Here is a 16,225-nt window from a genome sequence, read left to right on the forward strand (position 1 = left end):
GGCTCCTTATCCTTCTCATGTCTCCCTGGGTCGTCCTCCTTCACCGTCGGTCCAGGAGCCGTCGACAAGGCCACCAGTAGTGAGCACGTGTCAAGGCGATGCCCGAAGCGACCACAGTGGAAACAAATCTGATTGAGTCCTTCATACTCCACCCTGTAAGTCAGGTCATGAAATTCAAATTTAGCAACCAGCGTCTTACTCAAGTCCACCTCAACGCAAAGTCGGACAAAACTTCCTCTGCTTGCGCCACCTTGCACCATTCCATTTTCCTGCTCTTGACGCAATGAATGCGCATCAATCTTCACCATGCGTCCTAGCGATTCACCAATCCTCCATAGAAAGTTCTTCCCGTAGAACTCCACAGGAAAATCAGGTATGCGCACCCAAACCGCCACCTTGGTTACTTCAGCATTGGACAGAATGAACTCTGGTTTCCATTGCTGCACCACCAGATAATGTCCTAAGATGACCCAAGGGCCTCCATAAAAAGCGTGTTGGTAATCCTCCCTGTTTCTGAACCGGATCACAAAGTAGCCATGAGCCAACGCAATCACTTCCATATTGCCTAGGGGTTGCCATAGGTTCATCAGCCTTGTCCTCATGAAGCCCAACCCTACTTTCTTCCCCAAGAGCTGTACAATAATCGCATTCCTCCAGGGCCTTCTTGCCTCCATCAATTCCTTCTTCGTGATCTTAATCACTGGGCACAAGGGGTCTTGCTCTCGTTCCTCCATCTCGGTATTCTCTTCCTCCACATCCTCGTCCTCCTCCTCCGTGTCAGATCCCTCGTAGTTCAGAGGTTCCTCCTCCTCCTCCTGAGATGAGTACTTCCCATTTATACCGGAGCAAATGTCTTTATAGGAAATATGTTTCCTTGCCAGGCCACTCTCGGGAGTAGCCTTTGCCTTGAAGGTACTACGCCGGTGGAGGTCCCGCTCCTCCGGTGACATACCAGCCGCATCGCTTGGAGAGTTAGAAACCGTAGCAGAGCTCATATGTGATCCACTAGTTTTGTCTCTCTCGTAAGACTTTGTTTATTCTAAAGGTTATAATTTACTTCAAAAGAGCTTATCCATATATAAATCATGTTAAACAAAGATGTCCGCGAAGTCCATTTTTAAGAGTTAGGTCATTTAATATCTTTTTTTTTCTATACATAGTTAGGTCATTTAATTTAATCATGTAAAGCTTAAAATAAAAATAATATAGCTCAAACTAAGCTAATAAAAATTAAGCTTTTTAACTTTGAAAAAATTAAAATAATATAGCTCAAACTAAGCTAATAAAAATTAAGTTGAATCAATTTTTCGGCAAATGAATTTTGAAGTAGAAAATAAACATTGTAAAAGTTTTTTCTTTGACGAACAACTGAAATATTGTAAAAGTTAATTCAAATATAGCATTTTATTCATGAGTGGTAATTAATATAAATAAAATTGTAAAGTTCATTTCAAATCCAAATTTTCATAAATGAATTATTATAATGTGTAATAATAAATAAATAAAACAATTCAAGATTGCAGTTTTTGTTTTCAGTTTTTAAAACAATTTTCAAAAACAATTTTCAGAATAAGAAAACAGTTTGAATGACATGTTTTCCAACATTTAAAAAATTGATATCTGAAAACTAAAAATAGAAACTGAAAACATCTTTTAGCTGTTTTGGTTTTTTAGTTTTAAAAACTGAAAATAAGAACTGTTTTCAGAAACAATTTTTGAAAACAAAAGTCGTATCAAACATATTTTCAGTTTTTAAAAATTGAAAAATTATTTTGAAAACTTTAAACAAACATGCCCCAAATATTTCGTAATCCGTATTAAAATAGCTAATGTTAATAGAATTCATTTCCAATTCAAACTCCCCCTCCCACTGAAAAAGAATATTATAACTTCAATTCATAACTTAGCTGACTGCATCATCCACCAATAAGCAAAACGAGTCTCATGCGTAGTTGTTGATTAATGGAAACTAATATAAAGTACTGCGGATCTATGTCACTCGATCTCAATTGACTTTACCTAATTAAGTTGAAATCAAACCTCAAAAAATAGTAACTCATCAAACCTCAATAGCTAGAAAATGTTTATATACTATATATAGATAAAAGCAGCGAAGTATATGTATAGGGTCAATCTCTACCTCAATGATTCGTGGCTTATGTTTAAAGAAAATCTTCACCTTCTTTGTCATTAGATCCGCATGAGATTTGGCTAACTTCATAGATACCTTGCATATTTGAAGTAGTTGTAAAAGGGATGAGAAAAACGATGAGCTCATATCCCTAAAATCATATAAAAAAAAATTTAGGGGCTATTTTGACTATATCGCGGCAGCATCTCCCTATAAGACCAAGTACAATTGTGGTGTTGAGAGGGAAGTTGAGAGGGTGTAGTGGTGTTGAGAGTTGTGTTGAATATGAGATGGAGGAGAGAAGGTGTTGAGAGTTCTCAACATATTGAGAGGGTGTAGTGCGGTGCCAATTTCTATCCCAACTTTTTCAATACAACAAAACAAAAGACATGTAACAAATAGTTCTAAGATAAATCAAAAGTTCAATCACAAGTTTCTAAACAGTTTTATTACAACAAGAAAATTCACGAATACTCACAGACTTTTACTGAGTGTTTATAGGTGTCACAAAAATTTCATCATTACCGACCACATGATCGTTGGTGGGAGAAGTTACCGTTCCAAATTAAAGAAGCTAAAAATTTATGTAAGCATTTCGTGGCGGTTTTAAATTTTCGAAAGAGAGATGTCGAGCATCACATTCTATGGCGGTTCGAATACTATTATACTGCCACTATGTGTCATCTAGCGGTTATTCCAACAGTTTGGCAAAATCGCCGCAGAATGATTGCACGACACTCATAACTAAGAGCTAAAGCGTTTCCACAACTGCTAAATATATAAATATGATCGAAATTTCTAACTCATTTATCTTTAATGTCATTAATCCACCTAGGATTAGAGTGATTTAACTTAAACTTAATTTATCTAGTGTCATTTACACAACCCCTCAAAATATTAGTATCATTAAAATACTAATACTATTTCTTACTTATTAATATTATAAGTGAGAATAATATTTCCTTCACACCTCTCTTTAAGGTGGAGGGAGGTAGAATGAGGAGAGAGATAGAGAGAAAAGACAAAGTAAGAAAGAGAAAGTATGAGATGTGATAGATGATAAGATGATAGAGATATAAATAAAGAGAGGTGGAAATGGAGTGAACCACCATTTTAAATGCAACTTCTAATTTGAAATTGACCTGACAAATTGTAAAGGCTTATAATTTAGCGTTGGTTAGGCTGGCGCTAAATGTTGATGAATACTATGCTAACTTGTCTTTATAAACAATCTTAAACCCTAACCCCTCTCAATTTCACTCTCACCCTCACACTTGCCGCCTTGCGCTTCTGCCTCATGCCTTCGCCAACGCTCCTACCCCACGTCTAGTCAAGTGCCTCAACGTAGCCCTGAGCTCAGTCCTGTGTCTCGGCCAAAACCTTCATGAAGCTTGAGAACTTTAGGTTCTTAAACACTATCTCACGTGATACACCATTTTTTATGCCAATATTTTGTAGATTTGGCTTTGTCAACTACGCCACCTATAGATTCTTAAAATCGCTTAATTTATGTTCCATAATGTGAGCTATTCTCCTCTTCTATGAATTTTGAGGTTATTGTAAATTCGTAATTGTTATGGGTGATATGTGTAAGCATAGTTGTGTCTCAAACATGCTTATAAGGCAATCACACTCTATCATTCAGAATCTGCACCATAGCATCAGCTTCCTAAACATTTTCCTGGATGAACACAAAACTGTCATCTACAAAGAAGAGATGTGAAATATCCAGGGCACCCAAAGAAATGTGAACCCCATGAATTGCACCATGCTCCTGAGCCTGGATAATTAGTCCAGAGAAGAATTCTGCACACAAGATAAACAATTAGGGAGAGATGGTCCCCTTGTCGGAGACCTCTAGTCGCCTAAAAGGAACCCCCAGACGACCATTAAGTAACATCGAGAAACTGGGAGTAGTCACACACCTCATAATTGTATCAGTGAGTGGTAGGGGAAACCCATGGAGGCCAAAACCGACTGAAGGAAACTCCACTCTACACGGTCACAAGCTTTGGACATGTCAAGCTTAAGACATACCAGACTTTTCTTCCCGCTTCTTCTTCCGCATGTAATGAAAGGTATCAAAAGCAATCAAGGCATTATCCGTAGTCAATCTACCATGCACGAAAGCGCATTGAAAAGGATTTACGATGTCAGGCAAGACCAACTTCATCTTATTTGCAATAGTTTTCGTGATAAGCTTAAAGAATACATTGCATAAGGAAAAAGGCCGGAATTCACTGGTGTGCACAGGATTCTTCACCTCAAGAATTAAATAGAAAAATGTCTCATTGCACTTCCTAGGGTCCTCCGGCCCCATCATTCAGAACAACAAGGACTTCCCGTGTAATATCATCCCCAATAATAGACCAATACCTAAGATAAAAAAGGGCAGACAAACCATTTGGTCCTAGAGCAGCTGTCGGCTTCATCTGCTTTAGAACAGCTAAAACCTCATCTCTAGAAAAATCGCCAGCTAACAACTCCCTCATCCCAACCGAGACACAGTCCCTCACCACCCCACAAGCCTCTGTGGCATCTCGAAGGTTCGACGAAGAGAAAAGATTCCCCAAAAAGCTGGGATGGCGTATTATTCAGAATCCGGACTCTCTGTTAGCAAAATGTCTAAAGGCAAGGCATTTCCCTAGATCCTCTTTTCTTCAAGCTAGCATCCTCGCGTGGGCTATCTAGCTTCACCTGGAGGAGCATCCAACAAGCTTCTTGGGTCCTGAAGAAGGGTTGTTTTTGGAAGGTGGCAATGGGTGTGACATTCGGATTTGGGAGGATAAGTGGCTACTTATGCATAATGGCTTTGAAGTTTAGTCCTTGAAACCACACACCGAAGAGATTACCACTTTTTTTGAGCTTATTGATAGGGATAATAGTGGTTGAAATTCAAGTTTGGTTAATAAACTGTTTCTACCTTTTGAAGCTGTACAGATTTTGGAACTTCCTTTGTTGAATGTGTCGGGGAATAACAAGCTAGTATGGGCTACAATGGATTCTACATAGTTCGAACAACATATCATTGCATCCGTGTTTGGAATGCTGAGAACAGTGCCTCGAATTCAGGTGGTCAGTCCTTGTGGGGAAAGTTGTGGAAATTGGTTGTTCCTCCGCGGGTAGTTCATTTTTCGTGGCGGATTCTGAAGCGTATTGTACCAGTTAGGATGAGGGTGTGGAATAAGGGCGTTGTGTGTGTTCATAATTTCCCTCGGTGTGTTTCCCACAATGAAACTTTGGAGCATGCATTTCGTGATTTCCCTTGGAGTAGAGGGGTCTGGTTCTTATCAGCCATGGGATTATCATGGGACGATTGCTTAGATGCTTATCCAAATGGCACCCAATTTCGTTGCATAGCTTGTATGCATGGTGTGCTTTACCACATATGGAGGGCCAGCAATCATCTCTGTTTTGAGTCATCGATCTACCTCGAACATGGCTAGAGTTGCTCAGTTTGCATTGTAGGAGTTGAATGAAATCCAAAATGCTAGGAGGACTAGTGTTCTACACGATGGTGGGGATGTGGAGCGTTCGGGATGGGGGGACAACTAATCGGAGTTGGGCTCCTCCTTGTGTTGAGACGTTGAAGATTAATTCATATGCAGCTTTGTGGGGATGGCAGATGGGGTGTTACTGTTCTTATTCGCGACAATCAGGGCGTGGTGATGGCTGCCCTCACGAAATGTTTACTGGTGCAGCAAGGTGTGGATGTGGCATAGGCAATGGGGATTCTTGAGGAGTTGCGACTAGCTTTGGCTATCCATGCAAGAATTTTGTAGTGGAATTGGGTTGCAATAAGGTTATTTTGGAACTTCAGAATGGTGGTGCTAGTACCACATATCGGGGGTTGCTGCGGTGCAGGAAATTAGAGCTTTGGTTTCATGTTTTAATTTTGTTATTTTCTCTCATGTTTATAAAGAAGCAAATAATATTGCGCATACTCTTGCTAAATTTTCGTTGATGCATGGGGATGAGACTTGGTTTAAACGTTCAATCTTGTATTCTTTCAGATTTTCCTCCGAGTTCTTCTTAATACAACTTCTCTGTTCCATCCAAAAAAAAAATATTTGCAGCTTATTGGGGAATTCTTTATCAGTTTTCTCTCTCATTTTTTGAGACAAGGAAATATTCCTGCTGATTTTCTTGAGAAGTTAATCTTTTGATCATATGTAAACCAACTAATTAAAGTTCTTATTATGACTTTAACATGCTAAACGAGTCCTTTCATTTATTCTCTCCTCATACACACCATAAAAACCTTTTAACTATTTATATTAATAAACTGATAAAAATAATTAACTTGTGCTCCATTATATATATGTAATATGTAATGCCACGGCCATTAATAGTGTAGACGACGTAGGCAGAATCTTTTGTCATTTCGAATCCGTTTGTTTAAAAGATGGATTGAAAATAATTGATGTTAAAAAATTGATTCCAAACGAAAAAGTTTAATTTTAAAAGAATTAATTTATGTTTTGGTATCATATCTTAAACGTGAGTTTAAAAAATGGTTTTATTAATTTGAATGATAAATTAAGTTTATATATAATGCAGTCCTGAATTTAAAGTTAAATTTTGTCAGTATCAAAAGTTTTAACTTCTAACAAAATAAAAATTTTGTCAGTATAAATTTCTTATCCAAACACCATTAAGTAAAATCATTTAGAAACCAACAACGGTTGGGGTAGTGATATTGGCAATTCAGTTAGACCTTCGTAAGGGTGATGACACAAATTTAAACTATAACAAAGTTATGTGGTGTGAAGGATTGCCATAGTTGCCGACACGCCCTACCCGATGTTGACCTGCTCGACTCAGAGCATACTCGCTCGACCTATTACCGGCTCGTTGGATCCGACATCAAACGACCCGACAGTGACCAACCTGAACAAACGCCAACCCACCTTGAACCTTAGAATTAATCATCCCTAGACCTTAAAATCAACTCCAAACCCTAAAATCGACTCTAAACTCTAAAATTGACCCTAAACCCTAAAATTACCCATAAACTCTAAAATCAGTCCTAAATCCTAAAATTGACCCTAAACCCAAAATTGATCTTAAAATTCGACATGTAACATAAAACTAACTATAAACCCTAAGATCGACCCAGCACATCCATTTTGCTACCCGATTCTAGACCGCCTTGGAGCCTACCCACCCAACATGATTTTGACTTACCCAAACAGACACCGACTCGACCTACCCAATGTCGACCCTCTTAATTTGGAGCAGATTACCTGACCTCTCACGACTCGCAAGATCTAACGTCGACCTACTCGCGCCAACGCCGAACTACCCGCCAGCGCCTCTTTAGGCCTGACGTCGACATGCTCGATCAGACTTCGACTCACATGACCTGTCGCCGACTTGCTTGACCTCATACCGACCCTCTTGACTGCCACCGACCCTCCAGACCCGTTGATTCTCACTACCAGAAAATCGCTGTTTAGCGACGGATTTAGCGACCGAAATATTTCAGTCACAAATAGCGACCGAGTTTGCGACGGAATCCATGATATTTTGGTCAAAATTCAAGTTTGACTTATTAGCGACTGAATTAGCGACGGAATATTTAGCGACCGACATTTCTGTCGCTAAATTTGTAGAATAAAAATAATAAAGCGATGTTGCGACTGAACTAGCGACAGATTGTGTTAGCGACCGAACTATCCGTCGCTATTAGCGACCGATTTAGCTACAGTTGTATTAGCGACCGACTTTACCGTCGCTAAAAAGTATAGCAAAAATAATAAATAAAGTAGCGACGGTATTAGCAACTGATTATTTAGCGACTGATATATCCGTCACTATTAGCGACTGATTTAGCGACGGCTAATTTAGCGGTCGCTAGTAGCGACTGATTTAGCGACGGTCGAATTAGCGACCGGATTTTCCGTCGCTAAAAATTATAATAAATATAATTCACAAAGTATCCTTTTGAAAAAATGTTATACCTTGGATTCGAACCCAGGATCCACAACAATCATAGTTACTGACTTGCCAGTTGAGCTATTTAACTTCCTTAGTTTTGTTTGCGTTTAATATATATATTAATTAATAAAATGTAACCCTAATGTTATCAAAACTAAGTGTCAATCTACCAAATCATACCCTCTGCTTCTCTACTCTCTCTCGCTCACTCTCTTCTCGACGGCGCGCACCTCCATCGTTAGGGTTCCTCTTCATCGCTCATACCTCCATCGTTAGGGTTCCTCTCCACCGTGCTTCCATCATCAAACCACACCTTCCTTCTGCTCTGCTTCGTTTTCACCTCACCGTGCTTCAATCAATCAAAACACACCTTCCTTCTACTGCTTCGTCTTCACCATCGCTTCCATCACTCAAGCTCGTGTGGGTTCTGCTTCTTCTTCACCGAGCCCGTCCGCTCCAGCGCGACTGCATCCCACGGCGCGCCGCACCTTCCGCTGCCATTATCAAGGTTTGGTTTGTAACCGATATTTTTCCTGCAATTTTCCATCTTCTGTGCTATGTTTTTTCTTTTAATTGCTATGGAAGCCTCTGATTTTTTCTGAAAACTGCAATTTTCTCTTTTTATGAATGGTATGTGGAGGAGGAATTCTGGTTTTGTTCCATTGCTGGTGTTGTTACAGGATGGTTTGGTCACGTTTTTATGGGTGTTCCAAAGTTTGTAAGGCCATAAGTTTTATTGGATTTTACCATAATTTCTTTTAGATTTAACTTCAAATAGACAGTTTGTTGCTAGATTAACTAATCTATTTTTTGTTTTGTTTTTGGTTTTTTAGCTTCAAACTGACAGTATTGGGTTTGATTCCTATTGGGTTAATGCAGTACATGGACACTTCCCTTTGGAAGCAGAGGCATAATGACCATGGGATTGTCTTTCATATAAGGTAAGGGTGCTGGCTTTCTAGCAGTTACACAATTGGTGTTATGGTTAGGTTGATGTGTTTGCTTCTAGATTGAATATGTTCATTAAAGAAAGCATTGACCCTGAAAAATGATGGAACGTGATGTTGATGTCACACCCAACAAGTACATGCTTCAATTAGTTTCTCATAAACATTATGATGTGTATGATTATATAACAATAAATTCTCACTGTTTCCTTTTTCTCAACTATTGACAAAGGTTTGCTACTTGCTTAAATTGATGTAGTCAAGTGTGAAAGTTATTCTGAAAATGGGGAAGTTTTTCCGGAAGCTAATATTGGTTTCTTAACTTTACAATTTTGGATGGATGTCTAGGTGCTGGATATTCATTAATTCACTGCTGAAATTGACTCCAAGTAACTTCCCAAAGGTGAATGGAGGAAAGAAATAGAATCTGTTGTCGGCAAGTAATATAAGAAGGAAAGATAGAGAGAGGGCAAGTGATATAAAGGTACAATAGTTATGTTTATTTTTACATATATATCACAATTGACAAGTATAATTCATATATTAATCGATCATATTTAGTATTAAACTACAAACTACAAACATTTACATGGAACATCCATGTTAAATTGTTTGGTAGCTTGTTCTGGTTTATGTGCAAGATGGCTTCTAAGGAAGTCCAGGACTGATAGCTGCTATAGAAAAATAGAAATTGAAGTTAATTCATAATAGCAGCATAAAACTAACAATAAAGAGCTAGAGAGGAAATGAAAGCATTTTTTCTCTTCAAGTATTTGTCTTGAATTTTCTTTAGCCAAGTGTAAGAGTGAATGTATGATGTACAACATATATGAATGAACTTGCTTCTCCTGATTCTATGATAATACTATATGCAAATGGATTTTCTAGAGTTTTTCTTTCTTTTTCTTGCTTTGGGTGTAGTGTGCCATCGCCCCAATTCTCTTTCTGTTCTGATTGTAGTGTGCCATCGACCTAGTTTTCTTTCTTTTTCTTTCTTTTTCACTAATCTGGTTTTTGGGGCTTATAAAAAAAACTAATATGGTTTTTGGGAAGGTGATAATGTGTTATATCATCTTTGCTTATCAAATAAAACTTGCAGTTAGTTGGGGACTTGGATTGAACATTCATATTATTTCATTTTCTTGCTTTTTTGTAAGTTTGTAATATCTCAGATTCTCATTGGTTCTAATACATAAAGTAAATATTTTAATAAGCACTAACTTAGTGAGTTTGGTTAAAAGGAAAAATAGGGAACCATGCATATAGTCTTCAATGATGGGATAAGTTCTCTTTCCTCTAAACTATGCTTGTGTTTACAGGTTTTTTGGTGGATGAGAGTATGAATGAGTTGCAAACTCTTTTACATGGTTTTTAAATTTCTCCCGCAAATGGTCACTTGTTGATGCTCTTAAGTCAAATACTTTGATCTTTTGCCTAAGGTATGTTATTTAAGTTCTTAACATTGGATGTGTAATGCTAGTTTGTTTGTGTTGTCATGGATTGAATGTTGTATGGACAAATGTCATCAATGGTTGTTAGTTGGAGTGTAAATATGTTGTATATAATATTCAATGCTTGATTATATGACAGAATATGGACACCCGTCAAATTCGCGGTTGGATGTATAATAGAACCATACCTAGCCAAAGGGAGCATACAAGTGCATTTTTGAATGGACTAAATGAATTTATTGCTCTTGCATGCCAAAAATCAGCAGACTTGACTAGTGGAGAGATTAGATGTCCTTGCACTAGATGTAGAAATTTCAAGTACTTAGATCTCATAGAGGTTGAAGTTCATCTTTGTAGGTGGGGATTTATATCAGATTATTGGTATTGGACATGTCATGGAGAAAGTGATCCAATTTTATGCACAACATTTAATACTTGTCCAAGTACTAGTGGCACTGCACAAGAGGGTCATAGATTTGAAAACATGGTTTACGATGCGTTTGATCCACAATTTAGAATGCATCCTAATCAACAAATAGAGGAGTCTCCAAATAAAGATGCTCAAGAGTTTTATGATTTACTACATGCAGCCCAAAAGCCATTGTGGTCAGGTTGTACTAATCATACAGAATTGTTTACTGTTGTTAGATTATTGACAATCAAATCAGATGGAAACATTTCCCAACGATCTTTCAATGAGTATATGGCTCTCATGAAAGAGACACATCCTGAAGGTAATATTATTCCTGAAGATTATTATAGGGCAAAGAAGATAGTGTCCAAGCTTGGTCTTACAGCAAAAAAAATAGATTGTTGCGACAAAGGTTGTATGTTGTTCTACACTGATGAAGATATGAAATTAAAGCATTGCAAGTTTTGTGGCGGACCTCGTTATCATAGAAAAAAGGTTGGTAGAGATAATTACAAAGAAGTTCCTGTGAAGAGAATGCACTATTTACCCCTCATTCCCAGGCTTAAGAGATTGTATGCTTCAATGAGTTCTGCTCTACACATGAGGTGGCATTATGAAAATAAACGAAAACCAGGAGTGATGTGTCATCCATCAGATGGAAAAGCATGGAAATACTTTGATGGTAAGCATCTTGATTTTGCAAAGGAACCTAGAAATGTGAGATTAGGATTATGTTCTGATGGCTTTATGCCATTTGGTAATGGAGCTAAACCTTATTCTTGTTGGCCGGTAATTGTTACCCCTTATAATCTTCCTCCTGAACTTTGCATGACTACTCCTTACATGTTTTTGACATTGATTATTCCTGGGCCTGATAATCCAAAAGAGAAAATTGATGTGTATTTGCAGCCATTGATAGATGAGTTAAAATTGTTATGGAATGAAGGTGTGGTGACATATGACATTTCAAAAAAGCAGAATTTTATCATGAAAGCAGCATTAATGTGGACTGTTAATGATTTTCCTGCAAATGGTATGTTGTCGGGTTGGAGTACCGCAGGAAAATTAGCTTGTCCATATTGCATGAATCAATCAAAGGCTTTCTATCTGAAACATGGCGGTAAATGTTCTTGGTTTGATTTTCATCGTCAATTTTTGCCAACAAATCATGAATATAGGAAAAATAAGGATGCATTTCTCAAGAATCGAGTTGTGACGTCCAAAGCTCCACGAAGGCTATCGGGGGATGAAGTGTGGGAAGAAGTTTCTGAAATGCCAAAAATAACGAAGACTCAACCTTGTATTTGTCCTGGATATGGTGTCTTTCATAATTGGACAAAACAAAACATCTTTTGGGAGTTACCATATTGGAAGGACAACTTAATAAGGCATAATCTTGATATGATGCATATTGAGAAAAATGTTTTTGATAATGTCTTTAATACAGTGATGGACATCAAAGGCAAGACCAAAGATAATGTTAAGGCAAGAAGGGATTTGAAAGAGTATTGTAGACGGAGAGAATTGGAATTAGTAGAGAACCTCGGTGGAAAACCTTTAAAGCCTAAAGCAAAATTTATTCTTTCGAAGGAGCAAAACATGGCGGTGTGTAAATGGGTTAGTGAGTTGAAAATGCCCGATGGATATGCTTCAAATTTGAGTAGATGTGTAACCATGAAGGATGGGAAGTTTCTTGGAATGAAAAGTCATCATTGTCATATCTTTATGGAGCGTTTGTTACCAATTGCTTTTAGTGCATTACGACTTCAAGTTTGGAGACCTTTAGCTAAGTTGAGCAAGTTCTTCAAGGATTTGTGCTCAAGTACATTGCAATTGAATGATCTGAGGCGGATGAGAGAAAATATTATCATTACAACATGTAAGTTGGAAAGAATCTTTCCACCTGGTTTCTTTAATTCAATGGAGCATTTGCATATCCATCTTCCTTATGAAGCAATAGCAGGAGGTCCCATTCAATATCGATGGATGTATCCATTTGAGAGGTAATTACTTGCATCGTTTATTGTACACATTAATTTATTAGTAATTATTGGTTAATGATATTTTGTCACTTTAGGTACTTGGGGAGGTTGAAACGAATGGTTAAAAACAAATCACGGGTAGAAGGGTCTATTTGTGAGGCATATTTATGCCAAGAGACTTCTCATTTTTGTTCATACTACTTTGAGTCTCATGTTCAATCAACGAGAAATAGAGTTGGTCAAAATGATGATGGAGGCCAGGTCGATGCAGTTGAACGAAATTTATCTATCTTCAATCATCCCGGCCGATCGCATGGAACTTGTAAGAGTCGGTATTTAAATGATATGGAATTACATGCTGCCCATTTGCATATCCTACTTAACTGTGACGAAGTTAAACCATATATAAAGTACGTAAGTTTATTTGTATTTTGATCATTCTTTTAGTCATAATGATTGAAACATTAAATAATATAGTGACCATTGTTAGATTCTTTGAGCAACACTTGGTGGCAACCTTTCCAAATATCTCTCAAGCTGATATTTATGGTCTTACTGCATCTGAGTTTCCAACTTGGTTTCGATCGTATGTAAGTGTCGTGTTTTTTTAAGTTAATATTGCACAAGTTAAACCTATGTTTGTGTAATATAAATTCTAATGAGTTTATGCTTAATGATAGGTTCATGATAGAAATAACTTGGTAGTAGATCAGTTATTACACCACTTAGCATGGGGTCCTAAGAAAAAGGTGGAGACTTGGCCTATTTACTTTGTCAATGGTTTTAAGTTTCATACAGAAGAGTGGACTGTCAATAAGAAAACCATCAATTCTGGAGTTTGTGTTGAGGGTGATGATGAAGAGGATGAACACTAATATTATGGTGTCCTTAAAGAGATTTTGCGGCTAGAGTACCCAGGTGAACCAATCAAACAATTAGTGTTATTTAACTGTGAATGGTTTGATTCTGTCATCAATCGTGGGATGAAGGTTAATAAAGAATATGACATTGTGGAGGTTCATCGTTCTAGAAGGTATTCAAAATATGACCCTTTCATATTTACAACAAATGCGATTCAAGTGTACTACATGCCTTACCCAAAACACATAAAAGAAAAGGTTGATTGGTGGGTTGTTACTAAAATCAAACCAATGGGTACAGTTGATGATCGGTATGCATTGGAGGTTGCATTTCAAGATACAACAACTCATGTGGACCCAGTTTCAAATGAAGAGCTAGATGGTCACTTGAGAGATGATGAAGCTTTATATGAGGAAGTGGATGAGGATGAGGATGAGGATGAGGATGAGGATGAGAATGAGGATGAGGATGAGAATGAGAATGAATATACATCTTCAAATGATGATAATTAGAATGTGACATTATGTTTTTCTTATGTGAGGTAACAAATTGTACTTATTTTAATTGTAATATTATAGCTCGTATAATTTTTCCTTAAATATACTAATGCTCTATCCTTTACAAATAATGCAGATGTCTGACAAAGATCGAGGCAAAACCAAAACTCTAAGAGGAAAATCATCTAAAAAGCATTCAAAGGGGCTAACTCACAATGGTATTCCAACTTCAGCTTCAACACATGTTGCAATGTCATCACATATGACAACTCATGTCCTACCAAGTCAATCAACTTCTTCTACATATGTCTCACCAACTCAATCAACTCCTTCCAACAATGTCCCACCAACTCCTAATGTGGTACAAGATTGCACTAATGTCTCACCAACTCAATCAACTCCTTCCACCAATGTACAAGATTCCACCAATGTCTCACCATCTGAAAATGAATCAAATGATTGCAAACCTACATTCAACCTTGATGGCGAAGGGTATGCATTATTTTGTATAAGTTATTTTGAGTACTTTTAGTATACCTTTAATTGTTTACATGTCGTGTTTTTAGGTTTTTACCTTCGCATCCTGCTGCTAATGCCATCACTGATATCTTTCGAAGTTATTATAATGAACCATGGCCAACATGGAGGAAGATACCAGAAAATAGGAGAACTATGATGTTTGGAGAGTTCATGGTATATTTCAATGTAAATTATCAAGTTTGATCTGCTATCACTATGTATGCAATTTTATCTAACTTTACTTGTATTTATTGTAGAAGAAATACTCTGTTTGTCCACCTGATGCTATATGGGCTAGAAATAACTTTGAATCTCGAGGTCAAAAACTGATGAAAGATAGTTTGAGTAAGGCTCATAGAGATAAGAAGAAGCCAAGGTGGCTTGGAGATCATGTATGGAATGGGCTATGTGAGCATTGGGAAACTCCGAAGTTCAAGGAGAAAAGTGTCAAAGCAAAGGCAAATCGGGCATCTGATCGTGAAGGATTTGGAGGGACCCTTCACATTGGTGGCTCTATCACAACATCTCAACATAGAGACAATTTGGTTAAGATTCTTCTCTTGTAGTGTATTCTCTTAATTTAGATATAAATGATATTGTCCTAATTTTTTGGTACTTGTTTTAGATGAAGAAAAATGGATTCAACCCTTCTCCACTAGACTTGTTTCGCTCTACACATCAACGCAAGGATGGTACATTTGTGGACAAGAAATCAGAGCATGTAGATGTATGATATGCTAAACTCTTTTTTAATTTAGTATACATGAATTGCATTGGACTAGTCTATAAGACAAATATTTATGGATTGGTTGGGCTCTTGTGACATTTTTAGTGTTTTTGTCTTTGTTTCTCATACAAGGTTGTGCTTGAAATTATGGTAAATGTAGGTTAGGTATTGTAAAAGAGAATTCATGGTTGATTTTATTGTAATTAATTCTTGCTAACAGGGTGCATATGTGCGTGAAATGGAAGATAGGACGCAAAGAGCATCTGAGCAAAATCTTCCTCCGCCAAATGAGCTAGATGTGTGGCGTGATGTGGCTGGCATGAAAAAGGGTAGAATATATGGGTTGGGATTGGAGTCCACTGTTATCAATAAAAAATATCATGGCTCATGTTCTTCATCATCTGAATGGGTAAGAAGATCAGAATTTGATCAATTGAGAAACACTATTATGGAGGAGACTCAAAGAATGGTAAAACAAATGATGGAAGAAAGAATGCAACAACCACCAATGACAACCCCAAATCAAGAGGAGTTAGAAACTGATGAGTCAGAGAATGAGGAGGATCTTGGTGCTTTTCCATGAAAACTTTGTCAAGCTTTGTTTCTATATTTAATGTAATAGACTATGTTTAATGTAATAGTAATCTACTAGACTAGTTTAAGTAGTTCATGGTATACTTTTTGTGATGATTCAGTGATGAATTTAGGTGGATATGTTAAGATTGTGTGTTTTGTGAAGATTCAATGATGATTATGGT

General features: G+C 37.3%; 1 protein-coding gene and 1 long non-coding RNA gene across 2 annotated transcripts; both read left to right on the forward strand.

The window, feature by feature from the left end:
• Positions 1-8,236: 8,236 nt before the first annotated feature.
• On the forward strand, positions 8,237-10,637 carry LOC130718922 (uncharacterized). The gene is made up of 4 exons (XR_009012885.1): positions 8,237-8,579; positions 9,367-9,502; positions 10,338-10,457; positions 10,609-10,637. It is a non-coding gene; the product is annotated as an uncharacterized LOC130718922 (long non-coding RNA).
• Position 10,638: 1 nt separating this feature from the next.
• On the forward strand, positions 10,639-12,888 carry LOC130719704 (uncharacterized). Its single transcript, XM_057570317.1, has one exon. The coding sequence runs from the start codon at positions 10,639-10,641 to the stop codon at positions 12,886-12,888; it is 2,250 nt and encodes a 749-aa protein (XP_057426300.1).
• Positions 12,889-16,225: the final 3,337 nt, after the last annotated feature.

This window comes from Lotus japonicus, chromosome 5, assembly GCF_012489685.1.
Source record: "Lotus japonicus ecotype B-129 chromosome 5, LjGifu_v1.2".
Taxonomy (NCBI): Eukaryota; Viridiplantae; Streptophyta; class Magnoliopsida; order Fabales; family Fabaceae; genus Lotus; species Lotus japonicus.

Coding starts and splice junctions, on each gene's coding strand:
- LOC130719704 (XM_057570317.1), top strand. CDS start 10,639: ATGTATAATAGAACCATACCTAGCCAAAGGGAGCATACAAGTGCATTT.